General features: G+C 33.1%; 1 protein-coding gene and 1 long non-coding RNA gene across 3 annotated transcripts; both read left to right on the top strand.

Moving 5' to 3' along the window:
• The first annotated feature begins 7,771 nt into the window (after positions 1–7,771).
• LOC110632372 (uncharacterized) lies at positions 7,772–13,972 on the top strand. Of its 2 annotated transcripts, XM_021780587.2 has the most exons (6): positions 7,772–8,230; positions 8,333–8,441; positions 8,613–8,704; positions 8,796–9,054; positions 12,677–12,820; positions 13,653–13,972. In XM_021780587.2, the coding sequence occupies exons 1-6, from the start codon at positions 7,890–7,892 to the stop codon at positions 13,746–13,748; spliced, it is 1,041 nt and encodes a 346-aa protein (XP_021636279.1). In that variant the 5' UTR covers positions 7,772–7,889; the 3' UTR covers positions 13,749–13,972. The 2 variants fall into 2 exon arrangements, with proteins under 2 accessions (XP_021636279.1, XP_021636280.1); XM_021780588.2 differs by lacking the exon at positions 12,677–12,820 and having other exon boundaries at positions 7,778–8,230.
• A 1,532-nt stretch (positions 13,973–15,504) lies between these two features.
• Positions 15,505–27,519, top strand: LOC110632374 (uncharacterized). The gene is made up of 4 exons (XR_002490656.2): positions 15,505–16,512; positions 17,159–17,217; positions 25,897–26,024; positions 27,172–27,519. It is a non-coding gene; the product is annotated as an uncharacterized LOC110632374 (long non-coding RNA).
• Positions 27,520–27,907: the final 388 nt, after the last annotated feature.

Below are 27,907 nucleotides of genomic sequence, written 5' to 3'. Positions count from 1 at the left end.
TGAAAATTGTTCATTTAGGTCTTAACTTTATTTTTCTTTTTGAATCGCCTAATTCAAACCTGTGTAGCTCAAGTTATGATCAAAATACGGTTACTGTTCACGTCACTGTTCATGCTGCAGATTCAGTTCTGGCAGATTTATCAATCTAATTTCATTCAGCAATTTGATCAAGTTAAGTCCATAATTTGGACTAATGTTCTTCATACGAAATGTTCTATGTCTTAGGTTTCCATCGGTTCAAGAATCGCCTAAATTGTAGTTTTCTAGAGAGAGTTATGGCCATGCAAAGTTTACTGTTTATATGGTAAATCTACAATTCTGCAGATTTAGTGATTTAACTTTGCTCATCGGTTCATAATCCCTCTTTTTCAATATACCCAGTGAATCCTTATATTTTTGGGTCACTTGAATTTTTATTGTGTGTATCTCAATTAATTTTCTATTTATTTTTGATCCTCAAGGTGTCTTTAAATAGTACTAGTCACGGACCAATTGAATTTTTATTGTGTCTATCTCAATTAATTTTCTATTTATTTTTGATCCTCAAGGTGTCTTTAAATAGTACTAGTCACGGACCAAAAATAGTACTATTCATAACTCGGAGGTTCGGGGTGTTATATCTTTGACCAACGTGATCTTAATCTTAGGAAAATGAAATGGGTAGAATTGCTGAAGGATTATGATTGCACTATACAATATCACCCTAGAAAAGCTAATGTGGTGGCTGATGCTCTAAACAAAAAATCTTCTGGTAGTTTAGCCCATATATCTACCAAGAGGAGGCCTCTGATTGGTGAATTACATGAGTTTCTAGATCAGGGAGTAGAGTTTGAAATCATAACTGGATCGTTCTTAGCACATTTTTAAGTTAGTCTTATCTTGATTGATCGAATTAAGGCTGCTTAGAAAAGGGATTCTCAGTTGTGTGAGATTATAGATAGTATTTATCAAAGCCAAGCTCAAGGGTTCATGTTAAATAATGATAGAGTTTTTCATTATGACACTAAACTTTGTGTCCCCAATGTTGATGAGTTGAGAAGAGAAATCATGGAGGAGACATACCATTCTGCTTACACAGTACACCCAGGTTCAACTAAGATGTACCGTGATTTAAGGGAGTATTATTGGTGGGGTGGCATGAAGAGGGATGTTACAGACTTTATTGATAAATGTTTGACTTGTCAACAGGTTAAGGCAAAACATCAGAGACCATCTGGGTTACTTCAGCTGTTGCCTATTCCCGAGTAAAAGTGGGAGTACATTGCTATGGACTTTGTTGTAGGTTTACCTAGTACACGAGGTGGTTACAATGCAATCTGGGTGATAGTGGACAGATTGACAAAATCTACTCATTTTCTTCCTGTGAAGAATATATATGACTTTGGTAAACTTGCACAGTTGTATATAAACAAGATTGTTAGTCTTCATGGTGTTCCAGTTTCCATTGTCTCTGATCGTGGTACTCAGTTTACTTCTCGATTTTGGAAGAAATTCCGAGAAGCTTTGGGAACACGAGTAGACTTTAGTACTGCTTTTTAACCTCAGACAGATGGACAGTCAGAAAGGACCATATAGACATTGGAGGACATGCTTCGTGCATGTGTTATGGATTTTGGTGGCTATTGGGATCATCATTTGCCTTTAGTGGAGTTTGCTTATAATAACAGTTATCAGGCAAGTATAGAGATGACTCCATATGAGGCATTATATGGTCGAAAGTGTAGGTCACCGATTTGTTAGGATGAAGTTGGAGAAAGAAGGCTTACTAGACCAGAGTTGATACAGTTAACTTCAGAGAAGGTTCGACTAATTCATGATAGACTTTTGACTGCTCAAAGTCGACAGAGAAGTTATGTTGACCCTAAGCATAGAGATGTAGAGTTTATGGTTGGTGATCATGTCTTTCTGAGAGTTTCATCTATGAAAAGAATCATGAGGTTTGGGAAGAAAGGGAAGCTTAGCCCTTGTTTTGTTGGTCCATTTGAAATTTTGGAGAGAATTTGAGTAGTTGCTTATCGTTTATCCTTTCTACTTGGTTTTGCATATGTACATCTAGTTTTCCATATTTCTATGCTTAGGAAGTATGTACTAGATCCATCTCATATTTTGCAACCTCAGACCATACAATTTAGGAATAATATGTCATATGAGGAGAAACCAGTAAAGATTTTAGATCGACAAATTATGAAACTCCGGTCTAAGAAAGTGGCTTTGATCAAAGTCTTGTGGCATAATCACTCAAGTAGTGAGGCCACATGGGAGGCAGAATCTGAAATGCGAGCCAAATATTCTCACTTATTTGATTCTTCAGGCTAGAATTTTGTCTATTCAAATTCGGGGACAGAATTTTTTTAAGGGGGGAGGCATGTGAAAACCCATATATATTTATTATTTATTATTATTTTATTTTAATTAGCTAACAATAATTTAATATATTTTAAAAAAATATTTTATTAGAAGGCCTGCATATATATATTATTTTTGAAATTAAATATATATCTGCAATCTGAACAACTCAGTTCAATAATAATTCATATCCCATTTTATACCTAATAGAACTCTTAAAATATATACCATAATCATCTCTTTCTGCTAAACTTTGCTTCCAAGTCTGTTTATCACCTCATTTTTTTCTACCAAATACTATCAACAGGTATTTTCATCATCGTTTATTTATTATTATATATGTATATATATAACTATATAAAATTTATTATTTATAATCTGATGTGCGCAGAGAATCATAAATTCTTACTTCTCTATCCATCACCTTCGATTCTGGTTTCAAGGTAAAAATTCTCGTTCTTTGTTCAATAATGGGTGAATTTGATTTCATTTTCTCTCCTTAAATAGTTACAACTACTCTATAAATTTATTTTTCTTCTCTTTGATTATTGGTATTGAATTAGGTTGATCATAATTACTGTGAGATAATAAACTAAAATTTAGAATATATATATATATATATATATATATATATATATATATATATATATATATATATTAAAATCATTTTATTTTATTGTTATTTGATATTTCTCTTCTATATTTTGGGTGCGTAGGAGATTCAAATATTCAATCTGTCAGTTGAAATTGTTTCTCGTCCATTGAAAATAACTATTGTCTTAGAAATTTCAGGTGAGTGGTAATTATAATACATGATACCGTTTTAGTCCCTTTTAAAATTTCTTAACATTAAAATTATTATTAAATAAAATTTTAAATCAATATTTTAACAATTATTTTACATTTAATTTTCTAGAGTTTTATTTTATTATTGAATTTTATTCCGATTTTAATTAAATAATTGATTTTGTCAATTATCTCTGCATTAGAGCCATTAGAATTTCGGAAACAGGTCTTTAGTATCTTTATATTGATTGATATTTAACTATAAAAATTACTAATGTGTTACACTGAATTTATTTGAGATTGATTTGATCTTATTGATTCTCTGAAATTATTGAAATAAACTATTGGAATTACATTATCAGTTATTATTTGCTATTTGAAATTTTTTGTTAATTTTGATTGATTTGTACACATTGATTTTCTATTTTGAATTGGTACCTGTGCCCAGTATCTGTTTCTGTTATCTTGCCCTACCGTGTATCACGGTATTAGGTTACATTGTTGAGTCATGCATCATTGCAGTTTATGGTTTGCATTAGTATCACATGCATTGATATCCGTGAAGGAGGAGGAAGGTATCTAATATCTGGTAGTGTGCTTACCATCTAGTCTTTGGTGATGTGGGGTATCATCACCTTGGTGTACTACTGTACCATAAAAATTTTATTGAATGAATTTCTTTTATATATATATTTTATGAAATTTTTTTATTAATGATTTTGATAGCATAAGCATGATTTTATTGAATAGAAAATGTATTGTGAAATTAATCAAGCGTCTGCCTATTCCTGTTCTGTTGTGTGCTGTATTTATCATTCACTGAGCATTAGCTCAAACCACGTTTTCTCTATCTATTATCTATTTCAGATCAGTAGAATTCTGCAGCTGATTCAAATATTTAGTGCATTTTCTGAAGAAGGACAATCTTTAATTTGTTCTCATAGTATGCCCGAATTCATGTTTCCTCAAGCTAATAATTAGTTTAGTTTATTAAATAGTTTAAGTTTTTATTTGAATCTGTAAAGACTCCGCAGTTTACTTATGAGATATTTATTCAGTATTTTATTTATTTAGATTTTGTTTATTTTTTTTATTAGTAAGTGACAATATATTTATTTAGGATACTCTGATAAGACTTGCATGATTTAAGAATACTTAAATTATATGCCGGTTACAGCTCAGAATTTTGGGTCGTGACATTGTAATGATTAGCTCCAATCACTAGAGAAATTGTTCGCTTTGGCCATAAGCCTTACAGTTTTGTCCCATAGGTGAAATGGAGAACTTCTAAGGAGGTCACCCATCCTAGGATTTCTCTCAAGCGAGCACGCTTAATCCTGGAGTTCTTCCAACTCTCCAGGCCATTCCACTAAAAGGCGCCTCCAGTGATTAGTTCCCCCATTTTATATATCATTACTTTTTGAACCCAAGACCATCTCCGTGCTTTGCCGATGTAGGATTTGCCTAAGGGACTTTTCTCCCCCCATTTTGGGACTCAGCGTCCTCGCTGAGGTTTGCCCCACCATCGCCCAAGAGGACACGCGAGCGGCTCTGATACCAATTGTAACAGTCGGGCTCCAACCACTAGAGGAATTGTCCGCTTTGGCCATAAGCCTTACAGTTTTGTCCCATAGGTAGAATGGAGAACTTTTCAGGAGGTCACCCATCCTAGGATTTCTCTCAAGCGAGCACGCTTAACCCTGGAGTTCTTCCAACTCTCCAGGCCATTCCACCAAAAGGCGCCTCTAGTTATTAGTTCCCCCATTTTATATATAATTATTTTTTGAACCCAAGACCATTTCCGTGCTTTGTCAATGTGGGATTTGCCTAAGGGACATCGGCAAAGTACGGAGATGGTTTTGGGTTCAAAAAGTAATGATATATAAAATTGGGGAACTAATCACTAGAGGCGCCTTTGGTGGAATGACCTGGAAAGTTAGAAGAACTCCAGGGTTATGCGTGCTTACTTGAGAGAAATCCTATGATGGGTGACTTCCTGGGAAGTTCTCCATTCCACCTATGGGACAAAACCGTAAGGCTTATGGTCAAAGCGGACAATTCCTCTAGTGATTGGAGCCTGATCGTTACCTCTCTCTTCCCACATTTTCCCTGTTTTTGACTTTCCCTTCTCAATCTCTCCTTCCTCATGTTTCTGTGTCATCATCATATCAACACCAGTAAAACTGAACCAACAAGTCATGGGTAGAGCCAACAAAACCCTACCCCTCAATGCAGACCATAGAGTTAATAAATTCAAACAAAACCCACTAGAACTTGCTCGCATTCCTTCAAGTTAGGATCAATGCTATGAGCCACATCAGTGGTTGCATCATGGAATGGTTGCATGTACTCATTTGGGTGGAGCTAAAATTCAAATACAAGGAAGAGAATCATCGGCATTCAAAGACACCTGAATTGTGCATCTCCAAATAGCAATTCAAGATAGGAACCTGAATTGTGCATCTCCAAATAGCAATTCAAGATAGGAATGATTGGACATTGAGTTGGAGGGCATAATTTGTGATATTGTCTCTCTAATCTTGCTATTGTTACTGTTATTCATTAAATAATCCAAATCTATTGTTGTTTATGTCATCAAAGACTGGCGCTTGGATGTTGAAAGAATTTTGCAACAGTCGAGCCCATGATTGCGATATGGAAGTGAGAAGCGGAGCAAAGGAGACCTTGCAATGGTAGAGAATGGGAGTTTTAGTATGCTTTCACCAATTGAGAGATGGGTTTATTAAAGAGAGCAAAGTTGCGTTCCAGCCTAATTGACTTTTTTTTAGTGTCTGTTTTGTATTGAGGTTGGAGGGTTAAAACTGCTTTTTAAATAAAAATATTGTTTTAGATATTAAAAATAATTATTTTGTTATGTTAATATTTTTATGATTAAAACTTATTAAATTTAATTTAAATTTTTTTTAATATTATTTAACTATTATATTTAAAAGAGTAATTTTCTCAATGGCAGTTTCAACAGCAACACTAAATAGACACTTAGTTATCGATGAGGATTAGATAGGATGGATGAACTCACTGAGGTGCCTATGTGATAAGAGAAAACCCGATGACGATCAAATCGATTCTAGATTATACCAGAGATGGGAGAACTCGCTAATGAAAGGGCCAGGTCGGTGAGGATGCCTATATGACCTTGAACTGACAAGGAATGAGGGCCAATGTGACCTTCCCTTCGTTCGCTGACGAGGACTCACTAATGAGAGTGATGGGGGAATCATTGACGATATCTAAGGATGCCTATGTGCTTGATGCTCTTAGGATGCCTGCACTCACTGAATTATGTGCTCGGTGTGTGCTCAAGATGCACTAATAAGCTGATGATGAGGAATGAGGACCAATGTGAAACTCTGAGGATGCCTTGGGTTCTAGATAGGTGAGGGTGCCTAAGTGACAATACCAATGGTAAGGAGAGTGACAATGGCAGAGCAATAGAAGCCCTTGTAGTTGTAGCATTGCTAATGATGGGGCGAGCTAAACGATTTTAAAAGGGGGAAGAGAGATAGCAAGAGAGAAAATAATCCTAATTTAATTAGAGTAATTTTGCCTTTTCATTTATCATGGAAAGGCCTATTTTATAGAAAAAAATGGAAATAAAAAGTGAGTAAAATTATAAAAAAATAAAGATTTTTTAACAATAAAATTATTATTTTTCTTACAAATATTTTTAAAAAGAAAAAAAAAGAAATAATTATTTATTTTCAAATTTTAATAAAAAATAAAAAATATTATATTTTTATTATTATGCACGTATTAAATAAATAAAATTATATTAAAAATAATTATTAAAAAACACATAATCAAAATAAAAAATCTTCATTTTTTTTTATAAAATAGAGAAATTAGACTTTTATTTTTTTCTTTGATAAAGGGCTAAATTCTTCAATTTTTAAAATATTTAAGATTAATAGTAAAATTTTAGAATCAAATACAAAATTTTTCTTAAAATGAAAAATGCAAAGAAAGGAGGTCTGGTCTGTCCAATGAGGCTACACGACAAAGATTCAAAGGACACAAAGTAATGACACGTTTCACAATCGGCATGTCGTATATGTGATTCTAGGGTGTAACAAAAATAAATATATATCAAAAAAGAGTGTGATTTATTTTTATTATCTAAACTGAATGAATTATGTTAAGATGAAAGCGAAATATTAATTATAATAATATTTTAAAATCTAAATGTTATAACAAATAGTATATAAATTTTAATTTTTTATTTAATTTTTTAATTATTTTATTATAATATTTTTTTATATTTTAATTTTTTATTTAATTAAAATTTAATTTAATTTAATTTTAAATGAAAAAATAATTTTTTATAATAAAATATTAGAATATATAATATTAATTATCATAATATTATTTATTAAAATAATATTTATATTTTATTTAAAATATAAAATAAAATATTAAAAAAATTAAAATTTTATTTTATTTAAAATCTATATATTATTTATAATAATATTTAAAATTTAAAATATTATTATTATTAACCTTCTACTCTCATCTTAATATAATTCACTCATTTTAATAATTCACTCATTTTAATAATTAAAATAAAACCTACCCTATTTATCTGTTTTTATTACACCTCCCTTATGAAAAAACCCGTGATTCTCATTGTACAAACGCAGACTATAAAACCCATTTCTTGGCTGGAGTTGCCATCATAAATCAGATGTCATCGTTCGATTAAAAAAAAAAAAGAAAAAAAAAACAGCAGAACGTGAAAAATGGAGGCTCTGGTGTGTGTGAAATTGGGGGATCCAGTGGGGAAAATGGACGAGAATTCCCCAATAGTATTGAGCAAAAACCACCCAATTCCACAACTGGACTCCCCCACCGCAGTTAGAGTGAGAGTGAAAGCCACAAGCTTGAACTATGCCAATTACCTCCAGATTTTGGGCAAATACCAAGAAAAGCCTCCCCTGCCTTTCGTCCCTGGCTCCGATTACTCCGGTATTGTCGATGCCGTCGGTCCTAATGTCTCCATTTTCAAGGTTGGGGACCGTGTCTGTTCCTTCGCTTCCCTCGGCTCCTTCGCTCAATTCATCGTCGCGGATCAATCCCAACTGTAAACTTATTTCTTCCTTTGATTGCTTATTTTTTTTTATTTAAAAAAATTATTTTGCTGCTTTTGTCCTATTTCGATTTTCTTCTTTTTATTTCGAGAAAGGTTTCGAGTGCCAGAGGGATGTGATCTGGTGGAGGCCGCTGCACTGCCCGTCGCTTTTGGAACCTCCCATGTCGCTCTTGTCCACAGAGCTCACTTGACCTCTTCTCAGGTACCTGATCATCTATTGCATTAATCATTTCTCTCTTCTTCTTCTTCTTCTTCTTCTTCTTCTTCTGCTTTTCCCTCTACATATGGCTTAACACGCCTTCACATATCACATACGAACTGGAAACTGGGTAGACAGTGAACCTTGGCATGTCAATGCTATGAATTCTTCTAGGTGTTGCTGGTTCTTGGAGCCGCTGGAGGTGTTGGCCTTTCTGCTGTACAAATTGGCAAGGTTTGTGGTGCCATTGTTATTGCCGTTGCTAGGTATTATTCTCTGTTCTTCCTTTTGTTTTTGTTTTAAATCAGGAAGATGCTTTACCGCTAAACTTTTTATTTGCATTGTAACTACGATCAGGGGAGATGAAAAGGTAGAGTTTTTGAAGTCATTGGGAATAGATCATGTGGTGGACTCTAGCAAAGAAAACGTCACTGTGAGTGTCAAGGACTTCCTCAACGCAAGAAAACTTAAAGGTGTAGATGTTTTGTATGATCCTGTTGGAGGCAAGTCCACTAAAGAAGCCTTAAAACTTCTGAATTGGGGTGCTCAAATTCTGGTCATTGGGTTTGCTAGTGGGGAAATACCTGTCATCCCAGCAAATATTGCTCTGGTTAAGGTACTTGATTCTACTTATTCATTTATCCACTAATTGAATTGCCTATAATTTTCCTGCATACCATATGTAAAAGTATATTAATAAATTATTTTATTTCTAAAAATAATGAATTTAATGTAAAAAAAATGAGGAAAAGATGTTAGGGTTTTGGAACCCTAAGAGATCAAGAAAGAAGAATTGAGAAGAGAAATAGCGAGAACCGAAGAAATTGAGGAAGAATAGATAGAAAGAGACTTAGAAAGGGAAGAATTGAAGACAGAAGAGATATTATTTCAGATAATTCTTGAAATGCCTTTCTATAGAGTATCTTCTGCCTTTATTTAGCCGTTATTAGGAGAAGAGCAACTGCCTCAAACAATTCTAACCACTTCAAAGTAGTTACAACTAACTCAGCTATTGTTTACAACAGATAACCGCCACAAACAGATTCTTAAACCTATTTCCCGCCTTTCTCAACAATTCTGCTCATAATCTTATCTAACTACACAGCTTCCATACTTCCTTCTCCTATACAGAACAATACCCCCCCTCATGAGCACATTCTTGTCCCCAAGAATGTGAAAATTCAGGAAAGTTTGAGTGGAAGTTGTAGGTACTTCCTCATTTGCAGCTGGAAATATAAACTCATAATTTTTTTCCTTTTTCTTCTCCAAATTTCCCATGCTTGTTCCTTTAAGATCACAATACCATTTGATGCTTGAAGCACTGACTGATTATCCCTAGTAACAACTCTGGTTTGCAATACTTTTTCAAGGCCAACAATGTTTGTTCTGATCATCTGTCATAGATGGTAGCTCCAGAGTAGGAGCAATATTACCTCCAATCTTCTTCTCGAGTAGTGATACATGGAATACTGGATACACAGAAATCTTTTCATCCAATTCAACATCCAAAAAAAAATTCTTCACATGCCCCACAGATTTCATTTGCTATACAAATACCCTTTACTTCATCAACTCCATCTAGCAGCCCACAATAGGGAAATAATTTCTTTCTATGTCTTCTTGATATCTCTCATTTATCTTGCATGAGAATTATACAATTACAAAAGCTGAATTTATGATGACAGCGATACGTGTCTAATATGGATAGGTGAGAGTTGTTAGACTGTTAGAATAGATAAAGTGAAGAAGAGATTCAATGGTTAGCTGTTGGTTATATAAAGAAGGAGATTCTTCTGTAATTCAGTGTGTATGATGAATAAAGATCTTCTCTCTTTGAGATTCTTCTTTTCATTCTTCTCTTCCTGTAATCCTTTTGTGTTTCTTCCCTTTCTAGTTCAAATCTCCGTTTGGTTTGCATCAATATTGTTACGATCCCAAATCACTAAGGAACAACCTTGGTTAGAGGTTAATAAGTCCCTAGGTACCCTCCCCTTACAAGCCAGTTTCCAAGGGTGAGTTCTATCTAGGTGGCTTATCCTCACGTGGTGCAACCTTAGTGAATCGTAGTGCTTAACAATTCATATGTCTTGGAATCAAAGCCAGAGTGGTGGCTTAGGCCCATTGTATAAAAATAGGTGGTCTAATGTGTAGGGTGCTAGCCGTAACCAATGAGTGGGGTATGTTACGATTCCACATTGCCAAGGAACAACTTTGGTGAGAGGTTAATAAGTCTCTAGGCATCCTTCTCTTGCAAGCTGATTTTCAAGGGTGAGTTCTACCTACATTGCCTATCCTCATGTGGTGCAACCATAGCAACTCGTGGTGTTCAATAGTTCATGTCACACAGTCCTCACAATGCTGCCACTTCCTTACAATATCTCTAATTCCTACAACTCCCTTATTCTTTCCTTTATAAAAAGAATCCCATTTACAATTGACTTGTACAAACCCAATTGCTTTAAATGACACCCCAAATGTTTTTTCTAAAACTTCAATAGATTCAAGGGCAAGAATCATATTCATATTCATAACATGGTTATCATGATTTGAGGGTGTAAATCTGGAGTCTTTCATTTTTCCAGCAGTAGCCAAGGACTCATCAACCTTCAATTTTGGTCCAAGATTGCTTTCTTCCTACTCTAACTTTGATGATCTTGAATTTGGAATTTCTGCCCCAAATCCTGAAATTGATCTTTAATCCATGAATTTTCAGATATATGGATGTTGGTTTTTAAAGCTTGAAAGGACTCCAGCATCTTACCTGTTTGCTCTTCAAATCTTTCCATTTTCTGATCTAATTTTTGTACTATCTGAACCAAAATTTTCAATCTTTGTTCTAGCCACTCTTCTTGTTCTTTTAATCTTCTATTGAGAATTTCCAACCCTCCAATGAGAAGCTTTTGTGTCAAAGATTGTACTTCCATGATTCAAGAATTTCAAGAACAGGTTGCAGTAGAAGGGAAGAAGAAATTAATGGAGCGCTTGTTACACAGTAGAATCTTAGGCCAACATCCACCCCAAAAAGTCTAGGATTGTTATTTAATCTGGAATATGGGTAGTAACAGAAAGAAAGAAGCAGGGAGAAAAAGAGGGAAAATAAGATATAAAGAAGCAAAAAATTGAGATAAAAGCATAAGAAGTTTCTTGAAATGCTGGAAGTGAGAAATTAAAGAAGAGAAATAGAAGAAAGAACCAGAAAACAGCAGCAGAAGAAGAAAGAAATTTGATTCAAGAATTTCAAGAACAGAGGCAAAAAGATGAGAAAAGAAGAGGGGGAAAAGAGAAGAAAAGGAATAGAGAGAGAATAGAAAGGAAGAGAGAATGCAGAAGCAATCCTTAGGATTGTGCTGCTTTGATACCAATTGTTTAGGATTTTGGAACCCTAACAGATCAAGAAAGAAGAATTGAGAAGAGAAATACAGAGAACTGGAGAAATTAGAGAAAGAAGATGTAGAAAGAGATTGAGAAAGAGAATAATTGAAGAGAGAAGAGATATTAATTCAGATAATTCTTGGAATGCCTTTCTGTAGAGTATCTTCTGCTTTTATATAGCAGTTATCAGTACTAGAGTATCTGCCTCCAACAATTCTAACTACTTCTTAAGTGGTTACGACTAATCCAATATACAACAGATAACTACCACAAACAGATTCTCAAACCTATTTTCTGTTTTTCTCACGTACAATTCTGCTCACACTCTTACCTAACTACTTAGCTTCCGTACTTCCTTCTCCTTTATGTAACAAAAGAATTGGAGAACAATAGCATGACCAAAAGTTGGTAGCATCACCAGGTATGACTAAGAAGATAAATCCCTATGCGCTTGCTAAGAATTATGGGGCTCGAATTCAATATAGCTCAGGAGAAATTGCCTGGCCTCAAATCACAAGCTTTGCCACTTACTCTTTTAGTGTAGAACTTTGGAATGAGGAGATGTCAGATTTAGATTCAATTGAAGGAAATTGGTGATGATGGCATAAGGATGGGGCACAAATCCCTGGTTCCAGACTGAATCCTTCAAGTACCTAGTCTGTATTAAAAATAAGTGAATATATATATATATATATATATGAAAACTATGCTGAATAAAAATGGCAGTTTCACAAACAAAGCACTCTGAATATAGGATGTCTTTCCTGTTCAACAGGCTTGTCTGGTCTTGCTTAGTTAACATAGTTCTGTAGCACACATTTTCATTATCTCTGTTAATAGATAAATGTTGATTACATGTTATCCAGAACTGGACCATACATGGACTTTATTGGGGTAGCCACAGAACACATCGTCCAGGTTTTCTGGAAGATTCTTTCGGGGAGCTACTCTCTTGGATGGAAAAGGGCCTGATTACTATCCACATTTCTCATATTTACAGCATGTCAGAGGTCTGGAACTCAGCCCTTCTTGTTCTTATTCTTCTTCAATTAAGTAAACTTTTAGCTACAAGTTGTATAACCATACTAATGGTTTCCCACTGAAAATGAAAATGATTTGATATTTGAAAACTTGATTCTAAGGGCTATTGCTCAGTGCAATAGTAACTTTCTTTGGCTTGCGATCACAAGGGTGTGATAAGCCCCCTTCTCAAATGAATAGAACTAAAATAAGAATGTCCAAAATTTTAGGATGATGTTTGTCGAATTTATGTACTGAGTTTGGTTAGAAACAAGGTTACTAAGAATCTCCATGCAATCAAGGCCAAACGCTAAACGAGATAATCACTGAACTAAGATTCTGTACATATTTTACTTTATCTACATTTCTGAAATATTATGTTTGGATGATCTCATGATCTTCATTTTTGTGGTCACCATATGTGAACCTGCAATTGAATCAGGTTTCTCAGAGTCACTTGCATATTGGTTTTGAATAAATGTTACCGTGTGATGACATGATTCTCTGGTTGCTTCCACTTGCGATATCACAAAAGGAAATACGTGGACTAGCCTTAGGACCTAGCTTATTAAATTACAATGTTGTTTTGGTACCAACAATTACAAGTGGAGTTACCATTCATTCTAGGTTGAAATTCTATTGGTAGGTTTCTTGGTCATGGGAAAGAAACATGCTGATTTTTTTTCCTTTGATTAATCATGAAATTTACATGATAATAGTAAATAAAACATAGATGCCAATGTTTTGCCTGATTGTTGCTATTATTTTGATCTTGTTCTAGTAAGTGTCATCTTGATCTACTTGATTAAATGTCCTTGACAGGCAAGCCTCGCCTTTTGTGCTATTAGAGATCGGAAAGCTATTGGAAAGGTGATGATTGCTTTTGATGATAAAACAAGTCCAACATCTAAGCTTTGATTTAGTCAGGCTTGAGCAGGAATAGAATGCAGAATGTAATCCTTGGCTCTTGAATATCAGAATCTTGTCCTTACAATCCTTAGCCACTACATAATGTCATAATTTGTAGATTCTATGATCAGATAAAAAAAGATTGGCAAACAATAAGGATACAAGAAATTGTCAAATAAAGGAATCAGTTAAAATACTGTTAATATAATAAACTGGAACAAATGAAAATGCAATTGCTTTTTCCTGCCTGATGGGATGCATTTAGCGTTTGGTGGCACTGGGACAGATTACGAGCCCGTTTGGGATTGCGTTTCATATGGAAAAAAGCTGGTTTTAGTCTAAACGTGGTTTTTAAATCTGTTAGGTAAAATATTGTAACCACGTGTTTTGAAAAAGCATCAAAATTGATTAATTTATGTATGTACTCCCATACATGTAGTCTGCTGCTTGCAGCTATTTTGAGAATGACTGTTGCGATTCCAATTTTTGTTCTCTCATTCGTGGATTGGGAGCTGTGATTGATCTTGGAGGATTGCTTTATGCCTTCTCTGCCAGTTCCTTTTCCACTAGCAAACTTTATAATGCATTTTGGTTAAGTTTGTAAAGCCCCTTTCAGATTTGATGTTGCTATTTTCCGTGTTTGGCCTTGTAATTCGATTACAGGAACCGTACGAGTTGAGGCCGACTTCCGGAGATGGCCTCTTCTCATCTAGGTGGTCTTCTTGCTGATACGTGTAATAAAGAGAGCGTCTCTAATAAAGGATACGTGTACGAGAAGACAGTATGGGAGAAGGACTGCTCGCCCCGATCGCTGTAACCGGCCTTAATAACTTATTATTTATTAAAAACAATTTATTTTTATATATTTATATATTTAAATGTTATAATTTTTTAAAAAAATATGTATAGCTAAAATTATTTTTAAAATTTATTTTTTAATCTATAATTTATTTTTGATAAATAAGTTTTATATTATATAATAATAAATTAAAATAAAAAATTATAATAAAAATCTCCATAAGGAGCCTTGCCTTGCCTTGCCTTGCTTTGCTTTCCCAATGGGATAATTTAGGTTTTAACCTTGGTTTTCTGTGGGGTAAAGACAGGAAAATAATGTTTATTTTTGACTCACTCTGTTATCATTCCTAGATATAGGTATTAGAACGAAGATGAGGTTATACGAGTTAAAGGGCTTCTCCCACTATGCACTTAGGAATGGTAAAAGCTTTCGAACTCAACTTAATCCTATTAATTTTTATTGACTCTGTCTCGAGTCTTTATAATTTTTTTTTATATAATAATATTATTATTTTTGGTTAAAAATAATATATATATATATATATATCTAAATTATATTTTATTTTTAATCAATAAATTTATATTATATAATAATAATTTTTTTAAAAAATCTCCATTGAGAAATTTGCCTCGCCTTGTTTCGCTTCCTGATGAGAAAGTTCTTGTCTCAACGTAAAACTTTAATAGGGCAGGGATGGGGAGAGTGCTCCCTACCCTTAACCTGTCCTATTGTTATTTCTATTAACATTTCAACAATCAAATAGAATAGCCTTTTCTAAGAAAAGGGGGAGAGAAAAAAAATAAACAGAGAGAATAAATAAATCGAGATAAGGATTAAAAGAAAAAGAATATTTATATTTACTTTAATTATGACTTGTATACTAATCTGCATTCAATAAAATATTTTCATGTATGTGTTGTTCAATAAGTGGTCTTATAATATTCAAATTAGGTTTCAGATATGTCTAATAATATCTCCCTAGATGGTTATGATTATTTTAAGTTAAAAAAATGGTGGTTATTGAGAGTAGGACGCAGTTTTTAAATTGTTGTGCAATAATAGGCTTACTACACGTTAATGATGGGCAATTAACCTGTGTTTATTAAGCCGACTAAACGTCTTATCACTAAGTGTGGGAGGACCTATGAAATGGCGAGACCTTTAGGGCGATTAAATGAATCAGTTCCTTCTGAGGGATAGCTAATATCGACCGAAAGAACAACCTCTTGAGAAATCGTTCAGATGACTATCTTGCTATTCATCATCTCCATCGGATAGGCCAATTGGAGTAGTCGTATAACAAACAACTTGTCCTTTATTAACAACAGTTTTCTATTTCACTACTAAACAGGTAAACTGCTGTTTTAGTTTTGAAACAGCAGTTTCATGATCGGCGGTTTTGAAATAGCAAAAGCAGAATCTATCTATGTAAATATCATAAAGCTGAGCTCTAATATAGGCTCACAATACACTGCCAAGTGGCGCTCTGTTTTGCTGCCATCTGGTGCTCTGTTGTGAATCATATATTACCTCTATTTTCTCCACATTTTTAGCCCGTATTTCCTCCAGCTTTTTAACTCCCACCGTTAAGTTATCAGACACTATGCTTTCTCCTTTATATCTTCCCCTCAACGTTTTAACTCCTTAACAAGATACATGTTTTCAGTAACTATGTCTCTCCGTTTCATCTTTCAGCCCATTCCAATTCCATGTTTCATCTTTATGTTACAACAAAAATCCTTTTGATTGCCATGAAAGTTCCAACTCATGTTACAAACAAAAATGCTTTTGATAGTGCAAATATTTTCATATTCGTTACTTCGCGTGTTTGATCTATTTGCTTTAATTTCATGCTTAGAACGTGTTTGGTGCAATGCCTCTCTGTTTTCATGGTACAAATTGGACAAGAAATGCTGTAGTGGAGGCTATAGACTGCAGTTTAGAAATCAACAAATCAGGCCTCTATCTCACCAGGTGTCTTATGCAGATGCTTATTTTCTTCAGATTAATTCATTTACATATTTTTCCTTTTAATAGAAGATCAAATACGCATTCATTATAATACATTGCTGCACATTGTTTTATTGTCTTTCCTGAAATCTTATTGTTGTATTTTACTTTATAGTTTTTAAACTTTTATAATTTTTTGTTGTGCGAAAAGAAGTGAAGTTTTTTTTTTTTGGAGCTTTTAAGTGAAAAACTTATCAACCAGTGCTGAGTGGAAAAATGTAAGATTTTCAAAAATCATACTTTAAAAAATCATGAATTCTCCCAAACAAATATTTATAATTTTAGAAACTTATAAAATTTCTCATTACCTTATAAAACATAGTGTTAATTACCACTGTTATAATGTAATCTATATTCTGTTTCATAAGCAAGAGCAACAAACTTTTTTATCAAACACCAAACTGCGCAACAGCAAGTGGGTTTTATGCTTTTTTTTTTTACCATTTTATTTTGGATTATTATTCAGAGCCTTTTCACTTTGTGGACCTTAGATATGCAGGTCCTGATCTGGCTCTTTCATATTGTTTGTTGCATTTTAATATTTACAGCTCTTGATGCATTAGATTATGGATTGTGACAACTAATCTCTTCTAGGCATTTTCTTATACAGTATGCATGCATTATATTTGGCAGTCGTGAGGTTGTTCTCTTGCAATCATCAATAAGCTGGTATAGTCTCTGATAAATCTTCCTTTGATAATGAGTTTATTGATTGATACAATTCTTTCTTTCATGTGTTGTTATTTATTTTTACTTCCCTTTTTTTAGCACTGGGAGAAAAATTTTCAGCTACGGATTCTGTTTGCACCATGCAAATATAAATACGTTCAAGGCTTTCTTTCTATTCTATACATGAAAATAGAAAAAAAAGAAACAAACTTTGCTGAGTTTTATATGTTTAATGTTTTGATTGTATATGAATTTGTGGGTGGGAAACAAGCTACATGCATAGTAATAGACATAGCTTGGTGTTCTTCAACTTCTCATTTAAATGAAATTTGCTATGTAAAATACATTGGTTTATGCAACAAACGAAAAATAATGAACTGGTCATTTTGTTTTTTTCTTTTTTCTTTTCTTATTACTAATATTATTCTATTATAGATTAATTTTTATGTATTATATTATAAATAAATGTCACGACCCAAAATTCTGAATCGTGACCGGCGCATAATTTAAGTATTTTTAAATCATGCAAGCCTTATCAGAGTATCTTGAATGAATATATTGTCACTTACTAATCTCAAAAAATAGACAAAATCCAAATAAACAAAATGCTAAATAAACATAATAAATATCCCATAAGTAAACTACGGAGTCTCTACATATTTCAAATTAAAACTTAAACTATTCAATAAACTAAACTAATTATTAGCTTGAGAAAATATGAATTCAGGCATACCATGAGAAAAAATCAAAGACTGTCCCTCTCTAGAAAATAGACGGAATATTTGGAGAATTCTACTGATTTGAAACGTGGTTTGAGCTAAATGCTCAGTAAATGATAATTATAGCACACAACGGAATAGGAGCAGACAGACACTTGATTAATTTCACAATAAATTTTCTATTCAATAAAATCATGCTCATGCTGTCAAAATCATTAATAAAATAATTTCATAAAATATATATATAAAAGAAATTCATTCAATAAAAATTTTATGGTACAGTGCACCAGGGTGATAATACCCCACATCACCAAAGGCCAGATGGTAAGCGCGTTGCCAGATATTAGATATCTTCCTCCTCCTTCACAGATATCAATGCATATGATACTAATGCAAACTATAAACTGCAATGATGCATGACTCGACAATTCAACCTAATACCGTGATAGTCCACACGGTGAGGCCAGATAACAGAAACAGATACTGAGCACAGGTATCAATTTAAAACAGAAAATCAATTTATACAAATCAATCAAAATCAATAAAAAAATTTCAGATAGCAAATAATAATTAATAGTGCAATTCCAATAGTTTATTTCAATAATTTCAGAGAGTCAATAAGATCAAATCAATCTCAAATCAATTCAGTGTAACACATCGGTAAATTTTATAGTCAAATATCAATCAATATAAATACATTAAAGGCCTGTTCCCGGAATCCTAATGCCTCTAATGCAGAGATAGTTGACAAAATCAATTATTTAATCAAAATTGAAATAAAATTCAATAATAAAATAAAACTCTAGAAAATCACATGTAAAATAATTATTAAAATATTGATTTAAAATTTCATTTAATAATAAACTTAATGCTAAGAAATTTTAAAATGGACTAAAACGGTGCCATATACTATAATTACCACTCACCTGGAACCTCTAAGACAATAGTTATTTTCAATGGAAGGGAGACAATTTTAAATGACAGATTGAATATTCGAATCTCCTTGAAAATAGAATCGAAGATGATGAATAGAGAAGTAAAAATTTAGAGATTCTTTGCGCACATCAGATTATAAATCATAAATTTATATATATATATATATATATATATATATATATATATATATATATATATATATATATATATATATATATAAGATGATGAAAATACCTATTGAGAGTATTTGGTAGAAAAAAGGAGGTGACAAATAGGTTTTGAGAGCAAAGTTTAGCAGAAGAGATGATCATGGTATATATATTTTAAGAGTTCTATTAGGTCTAGAATGGGATAAGAGTTATTATTGAACTGGGTTGTTCAGATTGCCGATATATATTTAATTTCAAAAATAATATATATATCTAAAAATAAATAAGTAGGTCATCCAATAAAATATATTTTTTTTATAAATATATTAAATTATTGTTAGCTAATTAAAATAAAATAATAATAAACAAAATTCTAACCTGAAGAATCAAATAAGTGAGGATATTTGACTTGCATTTCAGATTCTGCCTCCCATGTGGCCTCACTACTTGAGTGATTATGCCACAAGACTTTGACTAAAGCCACTTCCTTAGACCGGAGTTTCCTAATTTGTTGATCTAAAATCTTTACTGGTTGCTCCTCATATGACATATCATCCCTAAATTGCATGGTTTGAGGTTGCAAAATATGAGATGGATCTGGTACATACTTCCTAAGCATAGAACTATGGAAAACTGGATGAACATGTGCAAAACCAGGTGGAATGGCTAAATGGTAAGCAACTGCTCCAATTCTCTCCAAAATTTCAAATGGACCAACAAAACAAGGACTAAGCTTCCCCTTCTTCCCAAACCTCATGATTCCTTTCATAGGTGAAACTCTTAGAAATACATGATCACTAACTATAAACTTTATGTCTTTACGCTTAAGGTCAGCGTAACTTCTCTATCGACTTTGAGCAGTCAAAAGTCTATCACAAATTGGTAGAACCTTCTCTGAAGTTAATTGTATCAATTCTGGTCTTGTAAGCCTTCTTCCTCTAACTTCATCCCAACAAATTGGTGACCTACACTTTCGACCATATAATGCCTCATATGGAGCCATCTCTATACTTACCTGATAACTGTTATTATAAGCAAACTCCACTAAAGGCAAATGGTGATCCCAACAGCCACCAAAATCCATAACGCATGCACGAAGCATGTCCTCTAATGTCTGTATGCTTCTTTCTGACTGTCCATCCGTCTGAGGGTGAAAAGCAGTACTAAAGTCTACTCATGTTCCTAAAGCTTCTTGGAATTTCTTCCAAAATCGAGAAGTAAACTGAGTACCATGATCAGAGACAATGGAAACTGGAATTCCATGAAGACTAACAATCTTGTTTATATACAACTGTGCAAGTTAAGCAAAGTCATATGTAGTCTTTACAGGAAGAAAATGAGCAGATTTTGTCAATCTGTCCACTATCACCCATATTGCATTGTAACCACCTCGTGTACTTGGTAAACCCACAACAAAGTCCATGGAAATATGCTTCCATTTCCACTCAGGAATAAGCAACGGCTAAAATAACCCAGATGGTCTCTGATATTCTGCCTTAACCAGTTGACAAGTCAAACATTTAGCAACAAAGTCTGCAACATCCCTCTTCATGCCACCCCACCAATAATGCTCCCTTAAGTCACGGTACATCTTAGTTGAACCTGGGTGTACTATGTAAGCAGAATGGTGTGCCTCCTCCATGATTTCTCTTCTCAACTCATCAACATTGGGGACACAAAGTCTAGTGACATAACGAAAAACCCCATCATCATTTAACATGAACCCTTGAGTTTGGCCTTGATGAATACTATCTATAATCTCACACAACTGAGAATCCCTCTTCTGAGCAGCCTTAATTCGATCAATCACGATAGATCTAACTCAAAAATGTGCTAAGAATGATCTAGCTATGATTTCAAACTCTACTCCCTGATCTAGCAACTCATGTAATTCACCAATTAGAGGCCTCATCTTGGTAGATATATGGGCTAAACTACCAGAAGACTTCCTGCTTAGAGCATCAGCCACCACATTAGCTTTTCCAGGGTGATACTGTATGGTGCAATCATAATCCTTCAGCAATTCTACCCATCTTCTTTGCCTAAGATTAAGATCACATTGGTCGAAGATGTATTTGAGACTTTTGTGGTCAGTAAAGATTTCACAAATCTCACCATACAGATAGTGCCTCCAGATTTTTAAAACAAAAATTACTGCAGCCATTTCCAAATCATGAGTTGGATAATTCTGCTCATGCCTTTTCAACTGATGAGAAGCATATGCAATAACCCGTCCATGCTGCATCAAAACACATCCTAAACCAATCCTAGAAGCATCACAATATACTGCATAACCCCCTGATCCAGATGAAAGAGCTAACATTGGTACTGTAGTTAAACGAGTCTTAAGCTTCTGAAAACTTTTTTCACAAGCTTCAGACCACTGAAATTTCATATTCTTCTGTGTCAACTTAGTTAAAGGTGTTGCAATACGAGGGAAGTCTTGAACAAACCATCTATAATACCCTGTTAAACCTAAGAAACTACAAATCTCTAACACAGTTGTGGGTCTTGGCCAATGAAGCACTGCCTCAACTTACTTCTTATCAACATACACCCCATCCTTAGATACTGTATGGCCTAGAAAAGCCATACTATCTAACCAGAACTCACATTTTGAGAACTTGACAAATAACTTGTGTTCCTGTAAGGTCTGAAGGACAATTCTCAAATGCTGCTCATGCTCCTCTTTACTCTTTGAGTACACTAGAATGTCATCAATGAACACTATAACAAATTGATCTAAGAAAGGCTTGAAAACTCTATTCATGAGATCCATAAAAGCGGCTGGAGCATTGGTAAGACCAAAAGACATTACAAGAAATTTATAGTGTCCCTACCTAGTCCTAAAGGCTGTCTTGAGTATGTCTTCTTCCTTGACCCTCAATTGATGATACCCAGATCGAAGATCAATCTTGAAAAAATGCTTTGCACCTTGAAGTTGGTCAAACAGGTCATCTATGCGTGGAAGAGGATACTTATTACGCACAGTCACCTTATTCAATTGCCTATAATCAATCCACATTCTCAAGGAACCATCATTCTTTCGCACAAATGACACAGGAGCACTCCATGGAGAAACACTAGGGCAAATAAACCCCTTATCTAGTAGGTCTTATCGCTGCTCCTTCAACTCCCTAAGTTTTGCGGGTGCCATACGATAAGGTGGCATAGATATGGGCTCAGTTCTAGGAACTAAGTCTATACTAAACTCTACCTCTCGCTCCGGGGGTAAACCTGATAAATCTTCTGGAAACACATCAGGAAACTCCTTAACCATTGCAACATTCTCCAAACCTGCACCTTCTACCTGAACGTCTCTAACATAAGCTAGATACCCTTTACACCTCTTTCGCAATAATCAGCTAGCACTCATTACTGAGATAAGATTACTAGAGGCTATACTGCGATCTCTCTGAAATTGAAATTTTGCTCCCCAGGAATTTTAAAGAGTATAACTTTATTATGACAATCCAATGAAACGTGATAAGTGGCTAACCAATCCATGCTTAAAATCACATCAACCTCCAATATATCTAAAGAAACAAGATCTGTAGCTAATTTTCTATCTCCAATGTGAACTATACATCCGCTCTACACCATATCAGTGTCTATTGCGTTCCTCATAGGTGTTGATACAGATAAAGGACACTCTAACAAAGTAGGTGGTGTACTAAATATCATGGAAAAGTATGGAGAAACAAAGGAATGGTTGTGCTCCAGTCTTAGCCATAGGTGTCTATTCAGATGTCTGATTAATAGTTTGAGATGGTACCTCCCTTGTTGGATCAAGGTTTGCAACATTAAGACCCTTGGCCCTAGCTCTCCTCTTACGTTTAACAGACTCAGGCACATATTCATTTTAATAAACAAGTATTAAATATGAAAATGTGAGTCAAATTAAGACAGGTGAAAAAGTACGAAGGACGCGGATATCTAAAGCAATGATAAACTAAAAAGACGTTAAGGATCCTATGCTCCGCAAGTTTACTAGACCTCAACCGAGCTCTGATACCAACTTTGTCACGACTCAAAATTCTGAACCATGACCGGCGCATAATTTAAGTATTCTTAAATCATGCAAGCCTTATCAGAGTATCTTGAATGAATATATTGTCACTTACTAATCCCAAAAAATAGACAAAATTTAAATAAACAAAATGCTGAATAAACATAATAAATATCCCTCAACCGAGCTCTGATGCCAACTTTGTCACGACTCAAAATTCTAAACCATGACCGGCGCATAATTTAAGTATTCTTAAATCATGCAAGCCTTATCAGAGTATCTTGAATGAATATATTGTCACTTACTAATCCCAAAAAATAGACAAAATTTAAATAAACAAAATGTTGAATAAACATAATAAATATCCCATAAGTAAACTGAGGAGTCTCTAAAGATTTCAAATAAAAACTTAAACTATTCAATAAACTAAACTACTTATTAACCCGAGAAAATATGAATTCGGGCATACGATGAGAAAAAATCAAAGATTGTTCCTCTCCAGAAAATGTACTGAATATTTAGATCAGCTGTAGAATTCTACTAATCTGAAACAGATAACAGACAGAGAAAACGTGATTTGAGCTAAATGCTCAGTGAATGATAATTATAGCATACAACGGAATAGGAACAGGCAGACGCTTGATTAATTTCACAATAAATTTTTTATTCAATAAAATCATGCTCATGCTATCAAAATCATTAATAAAATAATTTCATAAAACATATATATAAAAGATATTCATTCAATAAAAATTTTATGGTACAGTGCACTAGGGCGATGATACCCCACATCACCAAAGGCCAGATGGTAAGCGCGCTACCAGATATTAGATACCTTCCTCCTCCTTCACAGATATCAATGCATATGATACTAATGCAAACCATAAACTGCAATGATGTATGACTCAACAATGCAACCTAATACCGTAATAGTCCACACGGTGGGGCCAGATAACAGAAATAGATAAATTTGTACAAATCAATCAAAATCAATAAAAAATTTCAGATAGCTAATAATAACTGATAGTGCAATTCCAATAGTTTATTTCAATGATTTCAGAGAGTCAATAAGATCAAATCAATCTCAAATCAATTCAGTGTAACACATCGGTAAATTTTATAGTCAAATATCAATCAATATAAATATATTAAAAGCCTGTTCCCAAAATCCTAATGGCTCTAATGCAGAGATAGTTGACAAAATCAATTATTTAATCAAAATCAAAATAAAATTCAACAATAAAATAAAACTCTAGAAAATCACATGTAAAATAATTGTTAAAATATTGATTTAAAATTTCATTTAATAACAAACTTAATGCTAAGAAATTTTAAAAGGGACTAAAACGGTGTTATATACTATAATTACTACTCACCTGGAACTTCCAAGACAATAGTTATTTTCAATGAAAGAGAGACAATTTTAAATGACAGATTGAATATTCGAATCTCCTTGAAAATAAAATCGATGGTGATGAATAGAGAAGTAAAAATTTAGAGATTCTCTGCGCACATTAAATTATAAATCGTAAATATATATATATATATATATATATATATATATATATATATATATATATATATATATATATATATATATGTTAAGAGTATTTGGTAGAAAAAGGAGGTGACAAATAGGTTTTGAGAGCAAAGTTTAGCAGAAGAGATTATCAGGGTATATATATTTTAAGAGTTCTATTAGGTCTAGAATGGGATAAAAGTTATTATTGAACTGGGTTGTTCAGATTGCAGATATATATTTAATTTCAAAAATAATATATATATCTAAAAATAAATAAGCAGGTCATCCAATAAAATATATTTTTTTATAAATATATTAAATTATTGTTAGCTAATTAAAATAAAATAATAATAAATAATATATATATATATATATATATATATATATATATATATATATATATATATATATATATATATATATATATATATATGGGTTTCCACAATAAATTATTCATGCCAAAATTAATTAGTATAAAAGTGAGAGAGGTTAGTTGATAAAAATATGTATAATGTAGAAAGAGATACATATTCATAAAAAGAGTCATCTTATTATAATCTAATCAAACCAATTGATTAATGGAAAAAAAATATGTCTTGCCTATCATATTTGTAGGAATACAATATTTTTTCTGAAAGTAGCAAACAGGGGATCAGCATTACTTTTTTTATAAAATTAAAGAGGATTTTTTTTTCTTGAAAAAAAGAGAATTTATGCTTCTAGAAACAAAGGGAAATATCTATACATAGATACTCTTTTTGGGTTCTTATTTTGAGAGGAAAAGAAAAGAAACTAAAAGAAAACAAAAAGAGAAAATCTTTAATGGCAGAGATGGGGAAGTTTTTGTCCAACCAAAGTGAACACTGTAATTAAGAAGAGAGCTTTAATTATTTTTGGGTTAAAAATGTAGAATGAATAGGCCATGTTGGAATTGACATTTGGGTGATTAACAAATTATATTGTATAACAAAGGAATGGTTAGGACTGCTTATCAGAATAATTGGAAAACATGCATAGAATTTTTTTCTTGATGATGCTGATGGATATGAGCAAAGATTGCTACTTTATATTTAAAATCATAAGTTGCCACCATTACTACCATCTCTGATGCCAACTCAATTTTTCTCCATCTGTTTTAGCCTATTAGAGAGGTCCATATATATAATTCTACAGGTCAAGGGAATTATGAGATCATCCATCCATTCGCAGTTTTCTTTCATGTCTTCCTCACTTAATTTAATGTGACTTGTGAGAGTTTATTGTGGCTTGCATATCTTAAGAGTATATGAGAAGATTCATGTATCAACTTTGTTGATCCAGTGTCCTGTGACTTTCTGTTTCCAGTATGATTGATACTTCCAGTTCTACAAGGAGATTTTGATAGCTCATCTGATGAACAATCCCCCACCCACCAAGAAAAAAAAGGGTTTATCAACTACATAGCCTATCATAACTAGCGACAATTTTTTGAGGTTTGGATTTCAATTGTTTATTTATTTCACGATTCTTTGTCATTTGGAATTACATGTTCTTATCATAAAAATATTACATCTTTCATTGGTAACTGACTTTATAAATTATCCGTATGGATGGATAGTAAAATTTCTTAAGCTCATGCAAAGCACCTGGTTGATTCACATGTGTTCATGAGGAAAGCAGGACAATGAATCACACTACATTTGACATAATTTTTAGCCTTTGGATCCAGTAGAGCAGTAAATAAGATCTTGTTTTGCACTTTAATTTGCATGTGGTAAATCTCCTACCATAAATCGATTATACATATATGCATTTTAATCTTGAAAATTCTAGCATGTTGGGCATATTTGATATAGAATAAGAAAGCACATGATATTCACAACCAAATAACTATGAATAATAGTATTGAGCAGAGGTGAAAGAGGAGTAGTTTTTCACAACTTTTATACTCTGAATGCAGTGAAGAGGGGGCAAAATTTGGTGCATATGAGATTTTTCGAGTAACTTTGTCTTGCTTGGAAATGAGGAAATCTAAGAATATAATGGACATAATGCAATATTTAACAATAAGTGTATAATTAATGCTCAATTATTCTATTATACGTTGCAATTTCAATAATGTGAAACTTAGAGAATTGATTGTAACCGCAAATATATGAAGAAAAACTACCTATAACAGGATGGGATTGTCATTTTCAATTGGCATACTTATTTTTTAAAGTGTTAATGTAGATTTACCATCACTAAAATACTGTGTCTCTGATGGCACTAAGGTCAGTTTTTCTTTGCACTTGATTTGCAGAGTATGCATCCACTAGCATATTTTGGCCATTTTATCTATAGCTATAGTGAGATTGAGAATGTCATTTTCATAGTTCGATTATAATGTCCTCTTTTTAACGGTTTAATATATTTCAAACAAATTCTTGACAAGTTCTATTTTCTTAACATGATATTTTGTTTCTTTACTTTTTTTTTTTATTATTATTATGCTGAGCAAAGTTCAGCAGATTATGTGAATTTTACTGTTATTTGACACTGATTTTTTTTTTTTGCTGTAATTTTTATCCCTGCATGTGAAAATCTATGTATAATTTTGATTTTCGACCAGAGCATGTGTTGATGCAAATGCTTTTGTAGAGCATCTGAAAGAGGAACTAAATACGATGGAATCTGAGAGTGCTAAGATCTCCTGTGAAATTGAAGTTCTTACAAGAAACCATTTGAGGGGTAGGTTTATCTTTGTTCTGAATTTAGTATTTAGTTATTCATGTGTTTTTGACCTAGGTTCATTGTGTGTTTCTAAATTCTACTCAATTGGAGAGTGACACTGAATTGTTGAAGTGTTCGTTAGGTATCTCCTATGAGTTTCGATTTGTATCAGTTTTATGTGGGCATTTTCCTTATATCTGGAAGTTGTAGCAATACATTGTATTGCAGCAATTGCAAAGAACAAAAGACATTGACAGATTAATGGGAAAATATGTCTCTCTCTCTCTTTGGGTATTTTGCTATTGTATTACATATCTTTATCTAATTAATTTCATGTTGGGAAGTATATGTTTCTCTTTAGTGTACCTGCCCTCTCTTTATATTGCTAAAAAAGAATTTTTTCCCCTCCTCATAGAACAAAATTGAATTTTCCCAAGGAAATATGTTTTCATTAGAAAAAACTTTCAAACTAAGTTTGTGTAGAGTTGACATGAGAGGGAATGAGAAAAAAAAAAAAAAACTAAAATTCTCTAAATGTTTAAAGAGGTTAATGTTCTTAACCTATCTATTGATTTCTGATCCACCCTCCTTTCATATTACTTAAAAGAACATTTTTTTGTCCAGCTCAGAGAACATAATATAGCCTCCCTAAGGAAATGGGAAC

The sequence above is a fragment of the Hevea brasiliensis genome, chromosome 14, assembly GCF_030052815.1.
Source record: "Hevea brasiliensis isolate MT/VB/25A 57/8 chromosome 14, ASM3005281v1, whole genome shotgun sequence".
Classification (NCBI taxonomy): Eukaryota; Viridiplantae; Streptophyta; class Magnoliopsida; order Malpighiales; family Euphorbiaceae; genus Hevea; species Hevea brasiliensis.
Note: the sequence above shows the minus strand (reverse complement) of the source record. Positions and strands in the feature narration are given on the sequence as shown.